The sequence below is a fragment of the Mustela nigripes genome, chromosome 1, assembly GCF_022355385.1.
Source record: "Mustela nigripes isolate SB6536 chromosome 1, MUSNIG.SB6536, whole genome shotgun sequence".
Classification (NCBI taxonomy): domain Eukaryota; kingdom Metazoa; phylum Chordata; class Mammalia; order Carnivora; family Mustelidae; genus Mustela; species Mustela nigripes.
In genome coordinates, this window is record NC_081557.1 from 61,857,975 (window position 1) to 61,882,775 (window position 24,801).

At 35.4% G+C, this 24,801-nt stretch overlaps 1 protein-coding gene across 5 annotated transcripts in view; it reads left to right on the top strand.

The window, feature by feature from the left end:
• Positions 1-24,801, top strand: part of TMEM135 (transmembrane protein 135) — a 316,110-nt gene that overhangs the window by 83,538 nt on the left and 207,771 nt on the right. For all 5 annotated transcript variants that reach the window (XM_059412370.1, XM_059412399.1, XM_059412361.1 and 2 more), the window contains 2 exons: positions 8,666-8,793; positions 11,085-11,177. In XM_059412370.1, coding sequence (XP_059268353.1) covers positions 8,771-8,793; positions 11,085-11,177 — 116 coding nt within the window. In that variant the 5' untranslated portion in view covers positions 8,666-8,770. The remainder of the gene's footprint in view (positions 1-8,665; positions 8,794-11,084; positions 11,178-24,801) is intronic.

Here is a 24,801-nt window from a genome sequence, read left to right on the forward strand (position 1 = left end):
GTGCGCCCCCCGGGCCGCGGGGGGCCATGCCGGGCCCAGGGGAGGGTCTCTACCCACCCTGCCCCCCCGGGGCCCCCCCCCTTTTTTTTTTTTTTTTTTTTTTTTTGTGAAAGTTTTTATTTCATGTGCTGAAGGACAGCTTTGGCAAGTAAAGTATTCTTGGTTGGCATTTTTTTTCTTTCAGCTATTTGAATATATCATCTCACTCTCTTCTGGCCTGCAAGAATACTGCTAGAAATTCACTTATTGTTTTGAGGTTCTTTGGTATACAGTGATTTGCTTTTCTCTTATTGCTTTCACAATTCTCTTTGGTATACTTACAATGATGAGCACTAAGTAATGTACAGAATTATTGAATCACTTTAATGTACACCTGAAATTAATATAACACTGTGTAGGGTAACTGTACTGGAATTAAAATAAAAAAAAATTTTCTTTGACCTTTGAGAATTTGATTATGATGTGTCTAACTGAAAATCTCTTTATAGTCAATATAGTTGGGGTTCTTTGGGCTACTTGGTTCTGAATGTCTGTTTCCTTCTGTAAATTAGGGACGTTTTCAGTTATTGTTTCCTTAAGTAAGGTTTCTGTTTTTTTCTCTTTCTTAACTCATTCTGTGATTCCCAGATGCTAATTTATTTGACTTGTTTTCCATAATCTTGTAGACTTTTTTCACTCTTTTTCAATCTTTTTTCTTTTTCTTTCTCCACCTGGGTGATTTCAAATGACCTGTCTTTGATCCCAGTGATTCTTTCTTCAGCTTGACCTAGTCTGTTGTTGAAGCTAACTGTGGAATTTTTTTTAGTTTTGTCATTGTTTTCTTCAGCTCCAGAATTTTTTTTCTGTTTCTCCTCTCTCTTCCTCCCTCCCTACCCCCCTTCCTCCCTTCCTCCCTCCCTCCCTTTCTTTCTTTCTTTCTTTTCATTTTTGTTGACCTTCTCATTTTGGTCATGCATTATTTTCCTGATTTCATTTAGTTGTATTGTTGTTCTGTTGTAGTTTACTGAGGCTTTTTAACATGACAATTTTGAATTCTTCGGTAGTTCCTGGATCTCTATCTTAGGATTGGGTACTGGTGTTTTATTTTGTTTCTTTGTTTTCCTGATTATTTGTATTCCTTGTGATTTAGTTTTCGTGTGTGTGCATTTGAAGAAGTAGGCATCATTTCCAGTCTCCAAACTCTGGCTCCTGCAGCGAAAACCCTTCACTGTGCAAACTATCCAGAGATTTTGGGTAGGTTTTTTAGTCAAGCCTGTGCATGGATTTGCTATTGAAGTCTTCAGGCAGATTGGTCTGGTGTTTTGGGGGTGAGTCTAGAGCCTAGGTTCACTGACGTGCTTGGGCCTATTGGGGACAGGCCTTGTGGCTTGAATGTTGGTGTTGGGCCTGGAGCTTTGGTCCCTGGAACAAGTTTAGAGCCTGGGTTTCTTGGAAGTTAGCCTGTTGCTGTGATGGGTCTTGGGCCTGAGTCTATAGTTGGTGTGGGTTGGCCTTGTACCTGACTTTACTAGGGCAGGCCTGGTTTTAAGATTGTGGTGAAGTTGGATGCTCACTTCACTCTTCTTTTATTGGGTGGGTGTCTCTCTCCACACTGGTTTGCCTGGGCTTGGAGATCAGGTAATACACATAATGTGAGATTGTCTTTCCTGCCCTTTTCAGTGTGTCTTTTCTTATTTCTGTGTTCTATCCATGTGTTATAATCTCTCACCTGGAATCCTTAGCTTTTGTGAAGGTATTTTCATGCATGGGTAGTTATTCAAATTGATGTTTCTGCAAGGGGTTGAGTGCTGGAAACTGCTATTCTGCCATTTGGCTGATGTCACTTGTGTCATTTAATTCAGTCTCTTTAATAAATGAGGAAACTGAAATCTAAAGAAATATATCTAAACAAGGATCTTTCATGGCAATTATTAGTTGTAGAGCTAAAATTAAAAATTGTATCTCGTGATTACTTTGTACTCCATCATGGTATTTATTTCTGTCTCTTGTTAGGTTATTTTTTCTGTACTAATCCCCATTTTCTCATACTTGTTCATCTCTCACCAATCCCCATTTTTCATACTTGTTCTCATATATGTTCATTTACACATATATCATATGCTTATGGTAGAATGTCTGGAAAATACTCCCAAGCAGAAAGAAGAGTAAAAATAATCTGTTGCCACAATTAGAAATAACCAATATACAACATTCTCATCTTTGTTCCTTGTGTTTATTAAAAAAATAATGTTTTGTAGTCTACATTTCCACTGTATATGTTTTGATTTATTTTTGCCTAGTCATTAAATAGTCTTCTAAAACTAGATTATATAACTAAAATAAACAGAGGTTTGCCATTTTAATCATAGTGCTATTATGTATCTGTATTTAGCTAAATTTAAGTATATTTGGAAAATTCCCAAGAATTACTTAGTGTGGAATTTGTTGGTCAAAACTTACGAACATTACAACATATTTTTTGCCATAAAAATATATATATGAAGGTGTCTGTGAATGTCTGATAATGATTTTATATATATGGACATGTGCTGTTACTACTTGGTACATTTTTTGGTGAGATCAGTGTTTCCTAACCTTTTTAAACACAGTAGTATACCTAGGAGTGATAATAATTGTGTGCCACACTAGGGACAACTGAGATGTTTATTACTGTGCTCTGCAGCTGACTAGGCCTGACAACCCAAACTGTTGAGAGGATCAGTGTTTTGGCCACCTGTAAACCCTGGTTGGAAGCTCTGGATTAGAGCTTAGTGATGATAAGGTCCTAGGTTATTTCTCATGTTTTGTGTAAGATTTTTCCTGTTTCTTGCAATAGTCTATATAGTTTGGTATACCAGTATTGCAAATATATATAATTTATCCACTTCATTGTTAATGGATATTTAGTTTTTGGCAGTATTTGTAATTACAGATGGTGCTATTAATATGACTTTTGGTGGAAATAAGCACTTCCTCCTTCTGAGTATATATACCTAGGAGAGGAATTGCTGGATTATAGAATAAGCGTACATTTTATTTTGTTAGATAGTAAAGAAACTCTTCAGTTTTACACTTCTGCCAGCAGTGTATGAAATTTCCAGTTTTTTTCATTCACATCAGTACTTTGCATTATCAGTTCTTTTTATTTTAGTCATTTTGATGTGTGTGTATTCCTACTTCTTGATGCAATGAAGACTAGTGCTGATAAGCATATTTCATTTACCTATTGACCATGTGGATGACTGCTTTTTTTTTTTTTTAAATTGACCTTTTTATCTTGAGATGATTGTAGATTCTTATGCAGTTGTAAGAAATAATGGAGAGAGATTCCCTGTACTTTTTATTTGGTTTCTCCCAGTGGTGCTAAATGATAGTAAAATGTCACAATCAAAATACTGCCATTGACATAGTCAAGATATAGAACATCTCCATCACCAAAAGGATCCCTGAGGTTGCCCTTTTATAGCAATACCCACTTCCTTCCTACATACCTCCCTCCTCTTAATCCCTGGGCCACCATTACTTTATTCTTCATTTCCATAATTTTGTCATTTCAAGAATGTTATATAAATGAAATCATGCATTATGCATTATTTTGGGATTGCCCTTTTTTATTCATATTTTTTATGAGATTCATCAAGATTGTTTCACGTATCACTAATTTATTCTTCTTTAGAGCTAAGTAGTATTCTCTTACATGGATATTCCACCAATTTTTTTTTTTTTTTTAAATCATTCACTTCTTAAAAGACATATGGGTCCTTTCTGGGTTTTGATTATTAGATTAAAAAAAAACTCTATAAACATTTGTGCACAGGTTTTGAACATACATTTTCAGTTCTCTAGGATGAACACCTTGGACAGTAGTTGCTGTATCATATGATAGTAGCTTATATATTTTTTTTCAGGAAACTGTCAAATTGCTTTGCAATTTTACCATTTTGCATTCTCCTTCATAATGCATGAGTGATCCAATTTCTCTTTTTTTGCCAGAATTTGGTGTTTTCAGTATTTTAAAATTTTAGCCATTCAGATGTTTGTATAGTGATAACTCATTGTGATTTTGATTTGCATTTCCTTAATGGATAGTGTGCTCATTTGCCATTTGCTCATCTTCAGTAAAATGTCTGTTCATATCTTTGCCACTTTATGCATAACTTTTTTACTGTTGACTTTTGAGATTTCCACATATATACTAGATTCTAGTCCTCTGCTGTATATGTAGTTTACAAGTATCCTCTCTCATTCTGTAGCTAGTCTTTTTATATTCTTAACATGTCTTTCAAAGAGAAAAGGTTTAAATTATGAAGTGCAAAAACAGTTTTTCCTTTTATGAATTATGCTTTTTAAAAAATTATTTATTTGACAGAGAGAGACGTAGCAGGAGAGGATACAGAAGCCTGGTGAGTGGGAGAGGGAGAAGCAGACTTATTGCTGAGCAAGGAGCCTGATACGGGTTCGATGTAGGGCTTGATCCCAGGACACTGGGATCGTGACCTGAGCAGAGGGCAGAGGCTTGGTGACTGAGCCACCCAGGCGCCCCTGAATTATGCTTTTGGTCTCATGTCTACGAATTCTTTGCCTAGCCTTAAATCCCTAAGATTTTGATTTTTTCCCCCCTAAGCTTTTATAGTATATATTTTGCATTTATGTCTGTAATCTATTTTCAATTAAATTTGTGTGAACTGTGAGAGGTTGAGGTTGTTTTTTCATTTTTGCTTTTTGTCTGGCCTGTGGATATTCAGTTGCTCTAGCACCATTTGTTGAGAAGTCTTTAGTTGGAAGTATTTGTGTGGGTCTATATCTAGGTTCTCTGTTCTATTTCATTAACGTATTTGTGTATTTCTCTGCCAATAACACAAAGCCCAATTGCTCTTTGAATTTAATAAGTCTTAAAATTGGATAGACTGATTTACTTTATTCTCTTTCCCAAGGTTGTTTTAGCTCTTATAATCTCCGTTTTTCTGTATAAATTTCAGGATAATTTTGCCTATATCTCTGCAAAAATCTTTCTGAGATGGTGATAGAAATTGTGTCACTTTGGGAAGAATTGACATGCTGAATCTTCTAGTCCAAAACATTTATTTAATCCATACTTTGCTTTCTTTCATCAGCATTGTGTAGCTTTGAGCATACAAATCCTATACAGGTAGATTTTTCTCTAAGAGTTTTATTTTTTTGATGATTTGTGAATGTTACTGTATTTTTAATTTTGGTATCTATATGTTGATTGCTCTTGTATAGAAATACAGATTTTTTTAAAAAGAGATTTTATTTATTTGAGAGAAAGAGAACAAGTGGTAGGGAGGGGCAAAGAGGGAGGGAAGGGGAGAGAGAGAAGTAGACTCCCCACCGAGCTGGAAGCCCAATGTGGGGCTTGATCTCAGTACCTGGAGATCATGACCTGAGCCGAAGGCAGATGCCCAACCAACTGAGCCATCCATGCGCCCCTACAGATGATTTTTGTATGTTTATCTATATCCTTTGCTCTTGCTGAACTGCCTTATTATTGTTGGTTGGTTTGTTTTTATTTTGTATATTGTTTGGGATTTTCTATTTTTCTATGTTAGACAATCAGGTATTTGCAAACAGGGATAATTTTGTTTCTTCCTTTATAGGAACAGAGGGTTTTTTTTTGTTTGTTTGTTTGTTTGTTTTTTGTTTTGGATATCTACTTGAATATATAACAGAGTAGCTGATTCTGCCCACTGTTAAGTCTAAAATGAAAGAGACATTACATTCCAAAACCTGAAGATACTAGGAAACCATTAGAACTGATAATATGGTTGGGATACCTGGCCGGCTCAAGTTTGAGTCCCATGTTGGGTGTGCAGATTAATTTAAAAAGAAAAATTCTTAAAAACAACAACAACAACAACAACAACAACAACAACAACAACAACAAAAACCAATGAGATGGTTGTTGAGGATTAGGTAGTGATTGAAAATGACACCAACATTTTGTTCCTGAGTAATTGGGTGGATGTAATAAGAGGGGGAAACTTATAAGTAAGAGCATTTTGGAGAAATGTAATGAGTTCTACTTTGGACATGCTGATTTTTTAAATGCCTGTTGTACATATTTCTTGATATGACCAAGAAGGATGGATATTTGAAGTATGGATTAAGAATTTAGGCAAGAGGTTGGAGTTATAATTACTACTGTGAGATGATAGCTGATGCCATGGGAGAGAGCATATGTGGAATGAGTAGCAATCTGAGGAAGAAATGCTAACAAAGGAAAAGGATTTAGAGATAACAATGGGAAAATGAAAAGAATGCATTGTCACGGAAACCGTAGAAACCTCTGTGGTCAAAATTGCACCTGTTTGTCAAGATTTGTCTTATAAAATTCAGTGATACTGGGTATTTACCCCAAAGATACAGATGTAGTGAAAAGAAGGGCCATCTGTACCCCAATGTTTATAGCAGCAATGGCCACGGTCGCCAAACTGTGGAAAGAACCCTTTCATTGAAGATGCCCTTCAATGGACGAATGGATAAGGAAGATGTGGTCTATATACACTATGGAGTATTATGCCTCCATCAGAAAAGGATGAATACCCAACTTTTGTATCAACATGGACGGGACTGGAAGAGATTATGCTGAGTGAAATAAGTCAAGCAGAGAGAGTCAATTATCATATGGTTTCACTTATTTGCGGAGCATAACAAATAACATGGAGGATATGGGGAGATGGAGGAGAAGGGAGTTGAGGGAAATTGGAAGGAGAGGTGAACCATGAGAGACTATGGACTCTGAAAAACAATCTGAGGGTTTTGAAGGGGCGGGGGTGGGAGGATGGGGGAACCAGGTGGTGGGTATTATGGAGGGCACATATTGCATGGAGCACTGGGTGTGGTGCATAAACCATGAATTCTGTTACGCTGAAAAGAAATAAAAAAAAGAAAATTCAGTGATATCTTTCAGGCATCATCACTTGCCCAGTCCCATCTCCTTTTAGTCGTTCCCTAATATATATTTCTAAAGCAGTTTCTTTTTCCTCCAGTCTGGCATTTCACCATGTTATAGTTTCTTGTTGGTGTGTCTATTTCTCTATCATGATTTTATGTTCCTTGATGGCAGAGATTAGATGATATTCATTATTGTTCTTCCTGTGTATGGCATAATTCTTAATAACAATTTGTTTAATGGAATGAAGTAGGAGATGACCGGTTTCGGGTTTCTAAGGGGTGGAGTACAAAAAAAAACTGAGAAGAGACCATTGGATTTGTTGATCATGGACCTTAGGAAAAGTGGTATCTGGGAGTGAATAGAGAGTTCTCTAGTCTTATTTCAAGTCAGTCCTGCCCTTTTTTTTTTTTTTTTTTTAAAATAAAGATTTTATTTATTTATTTGACAGAGAGTGAGCACAGGCAGATAGAGTGGCAGGCAAAGGCAGAGGGAGAAGCAGGCTCCTTGCTGATGCGGGGCTCCATCCCAGAAGGCTGGGATCATGACCTGAGCCGAAGGCAGCTGCCCAACCAACTGAGCCACCCAGGCGTCCCAGTCCTGCCCTTTCTTATACCTCCTACCTTATTCCCTAATTATGTGGTTTTAACTTTTGTCCCTTTGATACATTGTTTTATCATGATGGGAAAGTATTTTTTCCCTGTGGCCTGTGAAAATTCTATTTTTCCAGATATAACTCATATCACTTTTGCAGTGAATCTGCTGCCTACTCCTGTATTAAACTCACTCTTTGATAAACTTCCAAGGTACTTTATGTTATAGTATTAAAACTTAGTCATTCTTGAATCTCTCTCCATATCTTATCATACCATGTTTTAATTCATATTCTGTTTATAACCTATAACATTAATAGTGTACTCAATACATACTTAGATCTCATGTCTTGATTTTTAAATATCATTACTAACTTATTTCAGAGCTTTTTTGGTTTGTTTTAATATTGAAACCTTTCTTTTAAATTTAGAGTTCACATACAAAAAGCACTGCAAACAAATATGTTTTCAATCTAAATTTAAAAGATAAGATAGACTCGTTGGATGATACCTTTATGAAATATTTTTGTTACTAACATCTCTGCAGGATTCTGTATACATCCTCGGTATAGGAACTTCTTCTCTTTCCCTGTGCTGGTAACATTGTGGTACCAACAAACCTATAGTAGATTAGATTCTCAGTCTTTTTTTTTTTAATGGGCTCCAGGGGGCCAGAAATCATTAATTTTATTTTTTACTTTTTGTATTCATATCATGGTTTTGTCACACAGTAGTCATGTTTGAATAGCTGAATGAATTTCATTGGTTTCTATCACTGAACTTCTCTAATATCCAGGCAGATAATACCTGTAAAATATTTTTGTTTTGACATTCAGTTTCTATTTGAATTGTGCTTTTTTTTTTTCCATTTAAAAAGTTTTTTCCATTATTCAGTTTAAAACTGTTCTCAAGATATTTTAGATACTTATTACAACATTTGGAAGTTATTCTCAATGACCCATGTTGTAATTTCTTGGTGTATAATTTACCCATTATATCTTTAATAAATTAAAGTGTCTTCTTTTTTGTCCCAGAAATTGTATTTTTAGAGAGGAACCAGTAAAATATCAGTTTTAACTTTATTTTTAAAATGTATGCTATTATCATTACCTTTCACCTAAGAACTAATTTAAGTGGGAAAAATTGGTTGAATTAAACAAAAAAGCCTTTCTCTTTCCAGATTGCAGCAATTCTCCGGAAACGAAAATTAGACTATTATTTACACAAACTACTCCCTGAGATCCTACAATCTGCTTCATTTCTGACTGCTAATGGGGCCTTGTATATGGCTTTCTTTTGCATTTTAAGGTTGGTACTCGTAATCACCACTGGAGATTAATACAGATTCCTTTTTTGAAACTGAAACAAATGGATGTTTTTATAAATGTTGTGCAGGTCACTGCTTGTATTCCATCAAAGACATTTATTTATCTCAAAGAGAGCTTGTTAAACAAGGAGTTGTGGGCCTCTGGCCTAAAGATGTAATATAAACTTTAAAAATTATTGCAGTGATTATAGAGCAAAAGTGTTTTGGTGTGTCATGCATTTTCTGAGGCCTACTATATTTACCAAGTTGTTGATTAGGATTTCTTAGCTTTTTAATTTCATGGATCAGGAATTCAGAGCACCCATCCATGATATAGGTGAGGTCTACATGCAGTGTGTAGACTTCAAAAGGACTATAAAATGCTCATGTTTACATGTGCAACAGTAAATTAACTTCTGGAATATCCTGTTGATGGAACTTTTGGTCCTGATTAAGTCTTATGATTACCTGTGTCACATGCTTCTTATGATTTAGATACAGCTGGAATTCAGTTTTTAGTGCTGTGATATACCCAACATGTTTATTATATATTTTCTTCTTATCTTTTCCCCCTTGATTGTTGAAAATCCGAACTAGTGTTTTTCTTAAAACTGTCAAATTAAAATACTGAATTTACATTTTTCTCAAATTAGTGTGGCTCAGAGTAGTTCTGTAGGTACATATTAACTACAGTTAAAAAGATAATTTTCATACGTCTTTTACAGATTTTTTTCCCTCAGTACCTTAATATTTATAAACTTTTAAATTATGCAGAAAATAATTGATAAGGTTTATACTACTGAAAAAAATTGTGCCTTTAACTCGGAACTCTATCATATGTTCTCTGGAAAGTTTCTAATACTTGCTCACACACTAAAAATAACGTTCCAAGATAATTAGGTCTTAAAACATTGCAATAATCATAAGTTGCTATTGTAGCATATTTAAGTTCTGTGAACCTGTTTGGTTAAATTGTGGAAATGCAAAACACTTGCTGGATTTATAGTTATATTACTTAAAATAACATCTGTGGTCCTCCTGTAACTGTCTCCTTGAGTTATTTTTCTTTAATTTTTATATTCAACAACTTCTTAAGGCCTTTGTAGATTTTATGTTGGAGGGGAAAAATCACTTCTTGTTTTCTCAGGCCAAAGGTTTCTGATGTTCATTTTAGAAATACTCATGTTATATATGCTCTGTTGGTTTTCTAATTCTTCTAAAACTAAGCCTCAGTTAAAAATACAATTTCATCAGTGATTCTTAATCCTTCTGTGTATGTACATACATTTTTCTTATAATGTGTTATTTAGCATTTGGCCAACTTTGTTCAGATCATTTCTAACAAATTTTATGTGCTGCTATCCCTTTCTTAGGAACATCCAGTCTTTGAAAGGAAAACAAAAAACTTCCTAATGTTTCCAAATATGTTTTTTGGTCTTTTAAGAAACCCAAGCAGCTAATGACCATTTATAGCATGTGAGACACTCTGTAGGTTCTTATTTTCAAGGGACATATCCCAGTAAGTGAATAATTATATAAACACTTTCATACACACACAAAACAAAAAATAGAAAATACTTCCATAAGTACTATAAAGGAAAAGTTATCAAGGGTTGTTGAGGCAAAGAAGGGGAGACATTTGTTGAATATTTATCATGTGTTAAAAAATAATAGTGGTAATAGTAATCATAACAACAGCTAACATTTTCCTCACACTTTCCATGCATGGTGCTAGGAAATACCTCATGTAGTTCTCATAACAACTGTATGAGACAAGAAGTATTATTGTTCCCATTTGATACCTAAGGCAGCTGAGAATGTAGAGGGTTTGCATTGCGAGTAGTATTGGATCTAGGGATTTTGTGAATGGATCTGACTGACTAAATTACTGGAAGGAGAGCTACCTATCAGTTTGCTGTTGTAACAGAATAGGAGATGGTGAGGGACTTAATTTGGGCAGGGGTGGCAGGTTGGAGAGGAATTTAAGAGAATGGAAAAATTTAGGGAATGATTTAATATGTGGGGGAAAAGGAAAAAGAGAAGCTAAGGATGTCTCAAAGGATCACACATGAATGGGTAGTTAGGTATTGATCCCATTCACCTAGAAAAAGAGAGGAGAGAGCAAATTCATGGGGATAGGGAAGAGAGCTGATGAGTTTGGTTACGGGCATGTTGAATTTGGGGCACTGTGGGACTTTAGGTAGAGGGTGGGCTGAGAAGGGGAATTTCTGTTCGCAATAACTGAAATAACCACATAGCAATTTCATACAAACATTCCAAATTTGAATTTCAGGAAGATACTTGGAAAATTCTACTCTTGGAGTCCTGGCTTTGGTGCCGCTTTACCAGCATCTTATGTGGCCATTCTGATTGAAAGAAAAAGCAGGTAAAATTTTATATATGTACATTTTTAATAGAATTGATTTACTCTCCTCCACCCCAAATAAATTTTTTTTTAACTTACTATTTATTGTAGCCCAGGGATGAAAAATATTTTCACATGTGTTTTAGCCTTGCAAATATTTGATGCAAAATTTAATATTATTTTAATATTACTATGTATGTTTATTAAGCCTGTAAAAATGTAAAGATTGACTTTATAGAACAATAAGACCCTTTGGTCTTTGTTTGCTAAAAAATGAGAGAGTTCTCGAATGGGCCTAAGACAGGACATACACAAATCTAATTAAAAATCTTTTCCATAACCACAATACCACTGTCACACCTAAGAACATTAATGTAGTTTTATCTACATCTCTATTTGCTTCAAGCTCATTGACCTCTGTTATATCAGTTATTATTTTTAAGGTATCTTCTCATTAAAAAATTTTTTTCTTCGTATAAACCAGAAAATGTTTCCTGTGACATAATAAGATTTCTATTAAATGCTACAAACTGTTCGTAAAATTATTCAGTCAGGTAAGCAGTTGAAGGTAAAGCTTTTGCCCGAAAGAATTTTTACCATCTTTTTTTTTTTTTTTTTTAAGATTTTATTTATTAATTTGACAGATAGAGGTCCCAAGTAGGCAGAGAGGCAGGCAGAGAAAGAAGGGGAAGCAGGCTCCCTGTTGAGCAGAGAGCCCAATGCGGGGCTTGATCCCAGGACCCTGAGCCGAAGGCAGAGGCTTTAACCCACTGAGCCACTCAGGCGCCCTGAATTTTTACCATCTTGTAAATATTATTTTCATCACTGGGAATTGGCTTTGATTTCCATCTTTATCCCAGAGAGTCAAGATGGGGTCATGTTTTTTTTTTTTTTTTTTTTTTTTAAAGATTTTTTTTATTTATTTGACAGACAGAGATCACAAGTAGGCAAAGAGGCAGGCAGAGAGAGAGAGGAGGAAGCAGGCTCCCCGCTGAGCAGAGAGCCCGATGCGGGGCTTGATCCCAGGACCCTGGGATCAAGACCTGAGCCAAAGGCAGAGGCTTTAACCCACTGAGCCACCCAGGCGCCCCAAGATGGGGTCATGTTTTAATCAAAGGGTCATGTATTAACCAAGATTGAGTCATCATCTAGTTTATGAAGATGTTCATTATAATCACTGATCCCGTAGTAAGAGTCTAGATAGATGTTGTCCGATAACCAAGTATTTAGTTAAACCACCTAAGGTCACTTTTAATGCCTTCTTGTTTAAGTAATGTAATGGTATCTAAATTTTTGGGGTCTAAACTTTTGGTTCTTTGCTTGTCATAATATGATTGGATTATTAATATTACTAAAATCAAGGGTTATTATTACCCCAGCATCATCAAGTCAGTATTGCCAGAAACATAGGTTCTGTTGCTTGAGAGTACAGTATAGAATACTATCGCACATTAAGAGGTAGATTCCAGGGGCGCCTGGGTGGCTCAGTGGGTTAAAGCCTCTGCCTTCGGCTCAGGTCCTGGTCCCAGGGTTCTGGGATCAAGCCCTTCATCTGGCTCCCTGCTCAGAGGGGAGCCTGCTTCCTCCTCTCTCTCTGCCTGCTTCTCTGCCTGCTTGCGGTCTCTATCAAATAAATAAATAAAATCTTTAAAAAAAAAAAAAAAGAGAGTGTGGATTCTGGAGTTGTATTTTCTGGCTGAGCAGCGGGCTCTGTCACTTACTGTGTTATGGCTTTCCCTACCTCAAAATGGAGATAGTGATAATGTAGTCACATGGCTATCCAGTTAAAGGAACTACTGTATGTAAAAGTGCTCAGAACAGTGCTTGACATATAGTAAATGTTACATGTTAACTGTTAATATTGGTTTTTGCCTATCAGGAGTGAGAGAGTTATTCTACTGATTATTGTTAACTTCCTGATTCACTTAAAAATGTGAACACCTGTTTTAGAAATACTATTTCAAAATATGTAACTTATACGTGATGTTTTAAAAATGCTTTAAACCAAGTTTGCTCTGATTTATTTATTTTTAGCTCTTGAGTAATAAGAGCATTTTGAAGTTATTTGCCTAATTTTCAACAGAAAATGTTGAAATTGAACACATGTATAACCACCTGGAGTCAAGAGTTGTTAACATGTTGCTATTTTTGTTTATTTGTAAGTGTTTATATATATGTATGTGTGGTTGTGTGGTGGTTCAGCATGCATATGTTAAAATAAGGATAATTTTCTGTAAAATTACAACACTATTATCACATGTAAGAAAATTGTCATTCCCTAATACCATCTAGTCCATAGTGTCCTAAAATGCTTTCATCCTGTTTTTGAACCCCACCCTAGTATGGTGTTATGTTTCCTTATTTTCTTTTAATCTGGCTTAATCTCCCCACTTTCCCCACATGGCATTGATTTATGGATGTGACCAGGTCAGTTACGTAATGTGTAAAACTTTTCTAGTTTTGTCTGAATTTTTTCGTCATGGAATTGTTTGATTGGTTCACTTAACTTGTGTATTTCCTGTAAACTGAAGTTGGGTCTGAAGACTTGATTATATTAAGTTTAAACACTCTTGGTAAGCATATAGTTCCTAGATGATGCTGAGGCCATCAGGAGGTCCGTATTTCTAAGTAGTTCCAAGTTTGAGTATGTGACTAAAGTGGTAATCACCAGATCTTTTCCATAAACCTATTATTCTGAGGGAACAAGCTGAGTGGATTTCTTGACATTCCACAGTCTTGTCTTTGCTGGAGTGAACCTGAGTTGATCATGATACCATGATTTGAGGACTGGTTAGTCATGTGTTCGAGTGTGTGTCTCTGTGTATTCTTTATCAGGTTTGAGTGTCATTTACTTCATAAAATAGTTCAGAAGTTTCCCTTCCTTTTTTTCTTGCTCTGGGGTAGTTTAAGTAGCAATGAATTTTCGGGCCTTTGAGTATTTGGTCCATTTCTCTATAAAACCTGGGCATGGTGACTCTTCTGGGGATGGTAGTTCTTAGAAAAAGTTGTCTTTTTCCTCTATGGAATTAATCTGTTTAAACTTGAAGCTCACACAATAAAGAGGTTCAGTAATTTTCTCTGATAGTTGGAAAGTTCTATTTCCCAGAAAGTATTTATTTTATAAAGATTTTTATATTTACATGGAGTTGTACAGAGTGGTCTTATGATTTGATTAAATTTCATATTTTCAATGGTTATTTTTCTATTTGTTTTATTATTTTGTGTGACTGTGGCATTTCCCTTTTTGATTAAGTTAACTAGTAATTTTGTTGATTTTTTTTTCCCAATAAATCATCTCATTTATTACTTCTGTTTTTTGGTTTCTTAATTCTTGTTTTTATTTTTTTCCCCTTCCTTCTACCTTCTTTTGATTAATTTGCCTTTTTTTTGGAAACCTTTACATTTGTTGCTCATTTCTTTTCATTCCTTAAGTTTTATTGATAAAAGTATTTAAGGCAGAATTTTCTTTTGATAAGTGCTTTACTTATATCCGATAGGTTCTGATATCTAATACTTTCATTATCATCATTTTCTAGAAATTCTGCAATTTTAGTTTGTCTTTCTCTTTTAATGTAAGAATTATTTAGTAGAGTGTTTAAGAAGATGGAATGTCCCCTTTGTTATTAATTTCCAGTTTTATTGCATTCTTATTTGAGAATGTTTTCATAGTATTTTCTCTGTATGGAACTTAATAAGGTTTTCCTCATGGCTGAATTTATGCTCAATTTTTGTGCCTTTTTTTGAACACTTGAAAAAAAAGTACATTTCTTTTATTGGGAGTTCAAAGGTTGACAGATAGCCATAGGATCTGTGCTATTGGGTATGGTTTTAGGTTGTATCTTTAACTTGAGGTGCAGTTTCTAGCATTAAAAAGTATATTCTTTATTTCATTTAATGTGTTTTGGCTTGAGTTCCAAATTTTTAGTTATCTTTTTTTCTTCTTGCTTGCATTTGCCTAGTATGTCTTTATCTTCCTGAAACACTTGATGTGTCTCTCTCATATGCCATGTAAACTTGGGTTATATTTGGAGAGCCAATCTGAAAAAATCATTTTATTTTGATATGTAAGCTCAGCCCATATACATTTATTTATACAACTGATATATATTTGGTTTAATTCTGCCTTATTATTTTATGTTATTTTTATTATGTTTGTCATTGTTTTTTTGCTTTGACATGATTATAGAGTCATGAAAAATTAAACAAATACTACATAGATCTACTTGAAATGTTAACCCAGTTTTCCCCCAATGATAGCATCTTATGTAACGGTATTATAATATCAAACCGGGCAATTGACAGTATTGTCAGCTAGGCTATGGCCCTTATTCGTAGTCACCAGTTTTTACATTGACATGTCTTGATCATTACAGTATCATGCAGAGTAATTTCACTGTCCAGAGAATCCTCAGTGCTTGGCTATTCATCCCACCCTCCCTCCAGCCCCTGGTAACTAGTCATCTTTTTACTGTCTTATAGTATTACCTTTTGCAGACTGTTGTATAGTTAACATCATACAGTACGTAAGCTTTTCAGATTGGTTTCTTTTACTTAGTAATATACCTTTAAGTTTTGTCCTTGTCTGTACATGGCTTGATAGGTTGTTTCTTTTTAGTGCTGAATAATATTCCACTGTCTTGATGCATCAGGACCGGTCTTCTGCTGTAATGAAGGACATCTTGTTGCTTCCAAGTTCTGGCAGTTATGAGTAAAACTGATAAATTTCCATGCATGGGTTTCTGTGTGGATATAAGTTTTCACCCTTTTTGGGTAATTACAAGAGGTACGATTGCTGTATCATATATTAAGAGTATGTTTAATTTTATAAGAAACCGCCAAACAGTTATCCAGAGTGGCTGTATCAGTTTGCATACCCTCCAGCAATGAATGAGAATTCCTATGGCTCCACATCCTTGCCAGCATTTAAGTGTTGTCAGTGGTCTGTATTCTGGCCGTTTTAATAGATGTGGGATGGGATCTCATTGTTTTAATTTATATCTCCTTGATGCTATATGTTGCAGGGCATTTCTTCATGTGCTTTTTTATTTTAATCTGCAGATGTTTTTATAGGGATTTCTTGTAGACAACATGTAATTGGGTCATGTTTTTGATAAACTCTGATAATCTCTGTTTTAATTGGTGTGGACTATTGATGTTCAAAGTGACTATTGATATACTTGGATTAATATTTACTATTCATTACTGTGTTCTCTTTGTTCCTTTGTTCTTTGTTTTAATTTTCTATCTTCTACTCTTATTCTGCTTTTTGCTGAATATTTTATGTGGTTCTGTTTTCTCTCCTTTCTTAGTATATCAGTTATACTTTTTTTTTAAACTCTTTTTAGTTGTTGCCCTATTACAATTAATCCTAGTCTACTTTCTTTCTTTTTTTTAAAAAAACATGGTTTTTTTAGATTTTATTCATCTATTTGACAGAGATCATAAATAGGCAGAGAGGCAGGCAGAGAGAGAGGAAGGGAAGCAGGCTCTCTGCTGAGCAGAGAGACCGATGTGGGGTTTTATTCCAGGACCCTGGGATCAAGACCTGAGCGGAAGGCAGAGGCTTTAACTCACTGAGCCACCCAGGTGCCCCGCTCCTAGTCTGCTTTCAAATAACTCTATACCCCTTCATTGTACCTTACAGTAGCAATGACAACACACACACACACACACACACACACATTAGCACAATCACATTGCTGCTTTTATTACGTTGTTGCATTATTACTATGAATGAACTGTTATCTGTTAGAGCAAGTAAGAATAAGAAAAATAAATTATTTTACCTTCACTTATTTTTTCTTTAATGTTATACCTTTCTTTACACACACAAGTTTCTGATCTGTATTGTTTTCTTTCTCTTTAGAGAACATTTCACATTTTTTGCAGAGCAGGCCCACTGGCAATGAGGATTCTCAATTTTTGTATGGTCAAATCTTTGTCTTTCACTTTTGAAGTACAGTTCTCAGGGTATGGAATTCTAGGTTTGTGGTTTTTTTCTCTCAACTAAATATTTCACTCCACTCTCTTGTTTGAATGGTTTCTCAGGAGAATTTGGATGCAATTACCTCTGTTCCTCTATAGGTAAGGTGGTTTTCTCCTCTGGCTTCTTTCAGGGTTTTTCTTTATATTTGATTTTCAGTAGTTTTAGTAAGATATTCCTAAGTGTCGCTTTTGTTTTTGTTTCTGTTTTTGGCATTTATCCTGCTTGGTGTTTTCTGAGCTTTCTTGATACGTTGTTTGGTGTTTGACATTAATTTAGGAAAATTCTCAGTCATGATTACTTTGAATATTTCTTCTGTTTCATTCTTTCTTCTCCTTTAGCTGTTCCCATTATGTGTATGTTATACCTTTTGTAGTTGTTGCACAGGCATTGGATATTCTGTATTTTTTTTTTCCCCAGTCTCTCTTCTTTTTGTTTTATAGTTTTCAAGAATTCTTGTGAAACATCCTCTAGCTCAGAGATTCTTTCCTCAGCTGTGTCCAGTCAGCTAGTGATTACGTCAAAGGTATTCTTCAATTCTGCTGTAGTTCCTTTCTTTGTGGTTCCTAGGATTTTCATCTCTCTGCTTACCTTGCTCATCTGTTCCTGCATGCTATTATCTACTTTATCCATTAGGGTCCTTAGCATATTAGTCATTGTGTTAGTTTTAAATTTCTGGTTTGATAATTCCAACATCTCTGCCGTGTTTAGTTTTGATGCTTACTCTGTCTCTTCAAATTGTGTCTTTTTTGCATTTCGGTGTGCCTTGTAATTTTTTTCATGATAGCCAGACATGATGCACCAGGTAAAAAGGAATTGCTGGAATAAGTCTTCAGTAATGTGGTGGTGAGGTGTTGGGGGGGGATAGAAACTGTTCTACAGTACTGTGGTTCGACCTCAGTCTTTCAGTGAGCCTCTGTCTCTGGACTGTGAACTTCACAAGTATTTCTCAGGTTTTCTTTTCCTTTTAGGTGGGACCGAGATGGTTGTAGTGTGCTGGAGTTGGGTATTTCGCTTTCTTCCATGTGAAATTCTAAAGCTGGCTGGAGTTGGGTATTTCCCTTCCCCACGTCAGTTAAGCTCTCTTCAGAGAGCCTAACCCTACTAGGTTAGGCTCTGGTTAACCAGCTTCTACCAAAGGCAGACCTTGTTAAGAGCTGAGTACAGGTGTTTATTTCAGAATGGTTCCGTTTGTCTCCCCCTACTTGGAAGTGCAAAGGGCTTTCCCTCAGATTTTTACTGTGGGACCTTAGTTGAGTTCCCAGAGGTAAAACTCACAAGGGTGTGAGGGTCCCCCTGTGACTGGGTCCCCATGGAGTTTTTCCCTCTCAGACTTGTCCCTCTGAGCCTCCTAGTGACAGAAAAATCAGTTTAGGTTTTTCTGTCCTGGCTCTCATTCCCTTCGAAGTTTTAGCTGGTTTCTGCTCTGGTAAACTCTCATTCTCTGTATCTGTCTATCATCTTTTCAGTTTTGGGGGGGCAGTAGTTTGCAGGGTGACCTTGCTTCTGTACGGATCTAAGAAGAGTTGTTGAGTTTCCAGCTTCCTCAGCTTTTTACTTAATGTTAGGACTCAGTATTGACTTCTGAGCTCCTTGCACAGAAACTAGAAACTGGAAGAAGACATTTTTTTTTCAGTCTGTGTTCTAGTACTTTTTTTAGTGCTTGCTCTAAGGAGTATAATAGAGATCTTTAACTTTAGATCTTCTTAGTGTTAATACTTCCATCACCTTGTAAAACATGGAAATGTGTTTAGGTACATATTAGAGGCTGCTTGCCATAGGATCTCTTTTACCTGTACCATCCCCCTCTCCCCCGCCAGCTTTTCTTTCTTTTTTTTTTTTTTGGCTGGCAAGTAGTCACTTTCTCTTATACCAGGGATTCCATTGTGAATTCTTTCTCCATGGATTTGTAACTAATTTATGTATATGTCATATACCGATTTATATATATGTGTGTGTTGTTGAGGGCTCAATTCTTTTTTCTGGATACATTAGGTCTTATTTTTTTAGAATTTTAGTTAAAAAAATCAAGCATTTCTTTGGATAAACATGTGTTTAAATACAATAACAGCAAAGTAAAATTGTGCTATTGATACCAAGAACTATAACTTTTTAAGGCACTAAGAGGTTTCCTGGAGGTGAGATGATAACTTGGATTTTAGTTACTAGTTTATTTCCTGTTCTCTTTTTACTTTTGGTAGTGAACTTTTTATTTTAAAGTGTTCTGCTTTCATTTCTTTTAAGTGGATTATTGCACTAGTGTTTTATCCATAGACATTAGATAGTCCCAGAAAATTTGTAGGTGGTTATGCATTATGATTTGTTCTGAATAGTAATTGGAGTTGTTTAACCTAATCAAAAATTTAAGTGTAGCTTTTAATAAGGATTATCATGTGGTTGCTGAAGAAAAATTGTCTTTCCTTGATGCGATTGTTAAGGAGTCGAACCCTTTGTGGTATGTGTTGATTTAGTTCTGTTGTTCATAAGGTGATGCCGTTAATACCTGGAAATAGCTTGCTGGATATTTTTTGCAGGGGGAGAGGGTTGTGTGTGTATATGTATAGCAACCACAAATCCTACTTTAGGATCTAATTAAAAACTTTGAATTTTATTCTTCTAGTATCATCCAGAAGGTAGTGATTTATTTTTCTAAAGAGCAGATTAAAAAAAATATTTGGAGTTAACCTTAAAACATAGGAAAGCAAACTTTTTGCTTAATTTTTTTTACAAGTTGTTTTATAGTGTATCTTATTTAAAAAATTACTAAGTCTATCCTATGTTTATCTGAAATTGTGCAAAAGTTAAATAGCCTATTTGCTTCAAAAATGTTTTTTGTGCTTACCACAAATTTTTATTAAGATGCCATTAAATATCAAAATCCCTTAAAAGAATATATGTAACTTACAGAGGTTAAAGTTATGTGTATATTAAAATTAATACAGCTAGTACCCTTTGTGAAGTTTATTAATATTACAGCTTTTACTTTAAGGAAAAGGACTATGCCTTTTCCTTTCCTTTCCCTTGATTATGCCTTTAATTAATGAAGAAAATCAATGATATGTTGGTGGAGACAGCCAGTAGGCAGCCTCAAGTGTGAGTTTAGCTTCAGGAGAAGTGTAGTAGTAGTCATAAAAAAAATTGGAAGTTTTTTTTTTAAAGTTAGTCATTGAGGCTATGTGAGAAGATTAGAATGTAAAAATCCAGAATAAGAAGTCTGAGGGTAGAAGGTGGGAAACAGCAACATTTAAGCTGTCCATTGTGATATTCATACAGCTCATAGTTAATAAAACCAGTAATAGAATGGACATTACAGAGTATGGAAGATTAGCAGTATTTTTTTTTTTTCAAATTAGCAAGTAGTGCTAGTTCTAATTTTTAAATCCATAAAACCTTATTTAATAATGAAATGTTTACTCAAAGATTATATGTTTTGTACTCGTGTAATCAGTTTTTCCAAAGCATTTAATGCGGTGAGAACGTACAGTGACTAGGCACAATCCACACATATGTGATGCACGCATATAGATACAGAGACTTAAGTAATGATCTGTCTAATCTTCATAAGGACGTCATCATCTATCCTGGGTTAGTTTTTTTTTCCTTCCTACTTTTTCCTTCTTCTCTTCAACCCATCCATGCATCCATCCATCCTTCCCGGTCTCCCTCACTCCTTCCCATTATAGAATTAGGCATGCTTTGCCAGCTAGTTCCTGACACCTTGTAAGAGGGCAGTTTACTTAAATCTTAATCTTATCACTGTGGGATTCTGAGAAAACTTTTTGAAGTTGTTTCCAGGGTTTCTTAAAAAATTTGTGCCACAAAGGACTGTGATCATAGTAACTCAGCAGGAAGCATTCGTAACATCTAGTTTGTCCCTAGGTGGGCTGTTAAGAACTAGTCTTCTCTTTCTTTTTCTAGGAAGTGCTTTGTTTGTGGGTCAGATAGTTGTTCTGATGGATTTTGTTTTGTTGAATTGTATGGAATTTGCTTTGATATTTAGTATTAGTTTAGATAAGTTGAAACTGCAGGGTTCTCAAACATGAGCATGTATTAAAATATCAAAAATTGCATATTTATTCTAAACATACTCATGGGTTGAATTGTTAAATTATACTGTTGTTGTTATGAAACTCCTAGGCAGACATGATCAGAATGAATGAATTCTATAATGTGTGAATAAAATACCATGAATTTGGTTTGTAAATTCTTGACATCGTCATGTGTCAGTGTCGTGTTATCTTCACAGGAAGAAAATTTAAAGTACCTTGTAGTCTTCTGAAGTGTTTACTCTGTTTTATCTGTTGTATATAACAGTATATGATTATGAAGTCTTGCTCATATTTTATCTGTTCCTGTACTTTAAGGCAGGATTTTTACACTGTTCTAAAACATTCTGGAGATGAAAATTTATTCTTTCTTGAAAGCCTTTCTGAGATGGTTAAATAGCATCTCTTAGTAAGCCATTACAGGTGTTATGACATTCCACTTTGATTTTCTTTAATCTGTAATTTCCCCTTTTTTGTAGAACATAAAACATATATGTAGAGAGAGAGAGACAGAGAAAGAATATATCAATGTTTAGAATTTAGAAGTTATACCATGCCTGCTATAGTCCCTAATAACCTTAGTTATGAAATGTGTTATATACAATGTTGTTCAAAAGTTTCAGTAGGTTAGCCAAAGAATATATACATTAACGTTTCCAGAAAAAGAAAAATAAAATTGCCCATCTAATTAGATACAATAATGTTGTTAGAAGATAATAAAATTTAGAATTTAAGCAATGTGAGGATGAATACCTTTTACTCTACTGAGGTATTAAGAAAATTTAATTATTTTAATGTTTTCCTGTGGGAATAGTAATACTCTTATTACACAGAGTTCTTAAACAGTGGTTCTTAAGACTTTTTTAGATAGTACTCCTGCTGTGCACAGCCCCTTAAATTTTGCATGCAAGTTGAAGAGCTTCACCCCTTCCCATATTAAAAAAAAAAAAAAAAAATATTTGTGGCTCACTGAGCTTCACCTCTCCCTGGATCCAGTGATTCTGAGAAGAATGGAAATATTTGTGTATCACAATCTCCTGTGAAATTTAAAAAGCTATTGTTCTTTTTGGCCCTAACCTTTCCTAGTTAGGCCTAGGCCACGTTTGTTCTTATTGGCACCTCCTCCTTCCCCATCACTGACTTAGCAGTATTTTAATAGGTAACTTGGTTTCCAGAGAAAATTTACTCAACCCAGAAGGGAGTGACCTGTTGGTCTTTAAATCTTGGCTAGAGATAGTCAAGTGGTAAATAATAAAATGGCATTTAATTGACTTGTCAGTTTCTTGTGATACAGAACATCCCTGGAGAAGTGATAAGATAAATCAATATTCTGATATTCTGCACCTCCCAAATTGACATTGGAGCTGAGGTTCAAGACATCACCCCAGGGAAACCTGCCAAGAAGAGTCTGCTATGTAATACAGCCCATCCTGCACTTCTCAGATACTGTTTGTTCATTCTTGAGGCTCTTAGTTCTGGGTTGGAATTCAGATAAAGCTGGGAAGGAGGTGCTCTTCCTCATTATTTGAGAACAGTAAATTGGAACTAGAGACGAGGATAGGATGTAATTTAATAACAAACATCCTCTGCTTTTTCCCAGTAGTAGGAGTGTGTCAGGGCTTTACTTACTCTCAAAGCACAGAAACCTGTTAGGATATTGTATTAAGCAAGTCATTGCAGAATTTAAAGAAAAGTTAGGGACAGATTTTCTGTCTTAGAAGCAGCTCTTTGGAAAGAGCATGGAACTGACTTCTTTTATTTATTTTTTTTAAGATTTTATTCATTTGACAGACAGAAATCACAAGTAGGCGGAGAGGCAGGCAGAGAGAGAGAGGAGGAAGCAGGCTCCCCGCTGAGCAGAGATCCCAATGCAGGGCCGATCCCAGAACCCTCCCAGAACCCTGGGATCATGACCTGAGCCAAAGGCAGAGGCCCCAACCCACTGAGCCACCCAGGCGCCCCCATGGAACTGACTTCTAATCCCAACTTGTCTTTGCTACTTTTGTATTTGTGAGGCAAACACTTTTCTGATTCTCGGTTTTCAGTAGAGTAAGGATAATAGTGTCTACACTGCATAGGACTATTGAGAGGATAAACTCTGATTTCAAGTATTGATTATACCTTGTAGATTATTAAATTTTATGCATATGTAAAATAATCTGATCACATCTTTGCTTGCTGATCAATTGATATTACTAATTTTCCCTCCTGTTTATTGGCTGTCTTTTGTGATTATATTTCTATACAAACTGTATGTCTCTTGTCTGTTCCTTTTTATAGGGCTGAGTTCCTAGTAACACTTCTTCTAGTAATTCCAGAACCATTTGTTTAATGCCTGTTAGATGCCAGGTACTGTTGCAGGTGTGTGAAATGTGAAGGTAAACAAGATAATCTAATCTTTGCCTGGTGGTTAAAGATAAACAGTTACAGTATCAGGTTGATAATTTGTTGAGTTTTAGAGATGGAAATAGATCAGTGGGACAAATACATTAGTTTACTTCATAAGGAAATGCATAATCAGCACTGCCACTGAAATTGGAGAGACACTTTGGTTTTGGTTTTGTGATTGTGTTGATTTTTTTCTTCATATGTAAATAGCTTTTGGTAAGAATAGGTATCACTTGAGAAGGATTTAAGTTTTCTGTGTATGTGTGACTCTTGGATGTTGATGTTACCCTAATTTTTCTTTATTTACTTTACTTAAAATAAGTACTAGTAGAACACCTTTGGTTTAGAATTAGGTAGGAACTGATAAGATCGGTAAAGATGAGTAAGAACAATTTCAATTCATTTGTACAAGTCATAGATAAGAAAGCTGTGAGATCATCTTATCATTGATTTTAAAATTCCTTTTTAGAGGAGCGCTAGAATTCTGTTGTTTTTGGAGGACATTGGGAGATGGAGAGGAGAAGTGAGATGGGGGAAATCGGAGTGGGGGACAAACCATGATAGACTTTGGACTCTGAGAAACAAACTGAGGGTTTGAGAAGGGAGGAGTGTTGGGGGTATGGGTGAGCCTAGTGGTGGGTATCATGGAGGGCACGTACTGCATGGAGCACTGGGTGTGGTGCATGAACAATGAATTTTGGAATACTGAAAAGAAATAAAATAAAATGGAAAAAATAAAGAATTCTTTGATTTACTAAGGTGTGTTAGGACCTGCTGATCAGGTTCGTTGCCTGCAGGGTTTGGTTCCATGAGTTCGCCTAGATCTCCTTACCCCTTTCAACCAGAGTAGGTCCAACATTATGTTTATATATTGGTGATAAATGTATGTTTTTTTTCCTTAAGTAGTTTTTATGTTTAAATGTAAGTTAGGTAACTAGTCTTGTTCCCTAGTTTAATTTTTTAAAAAAGATTTTATTTATTTCACACACAGAGAAAGACAGTGAGAGACAGCACAGCAGGGGGAGGGGCAGGTGGAGAGAGAAGTAGGCTCCATCCCAGGACCCTGGGATCATGATCTGAGCTGAAGGCAGACGCTTAACCTATTGAACCACCCAGGCACCCCTTGTTCCCTCATTTTTTTTTTTTTTAAAGATTTTATTTTATTTATTTGACAGAGAGAGATCACAAGTAGGCAGAGAGGCAGAGAGAGAGAGGAGGAAGCAGGCTC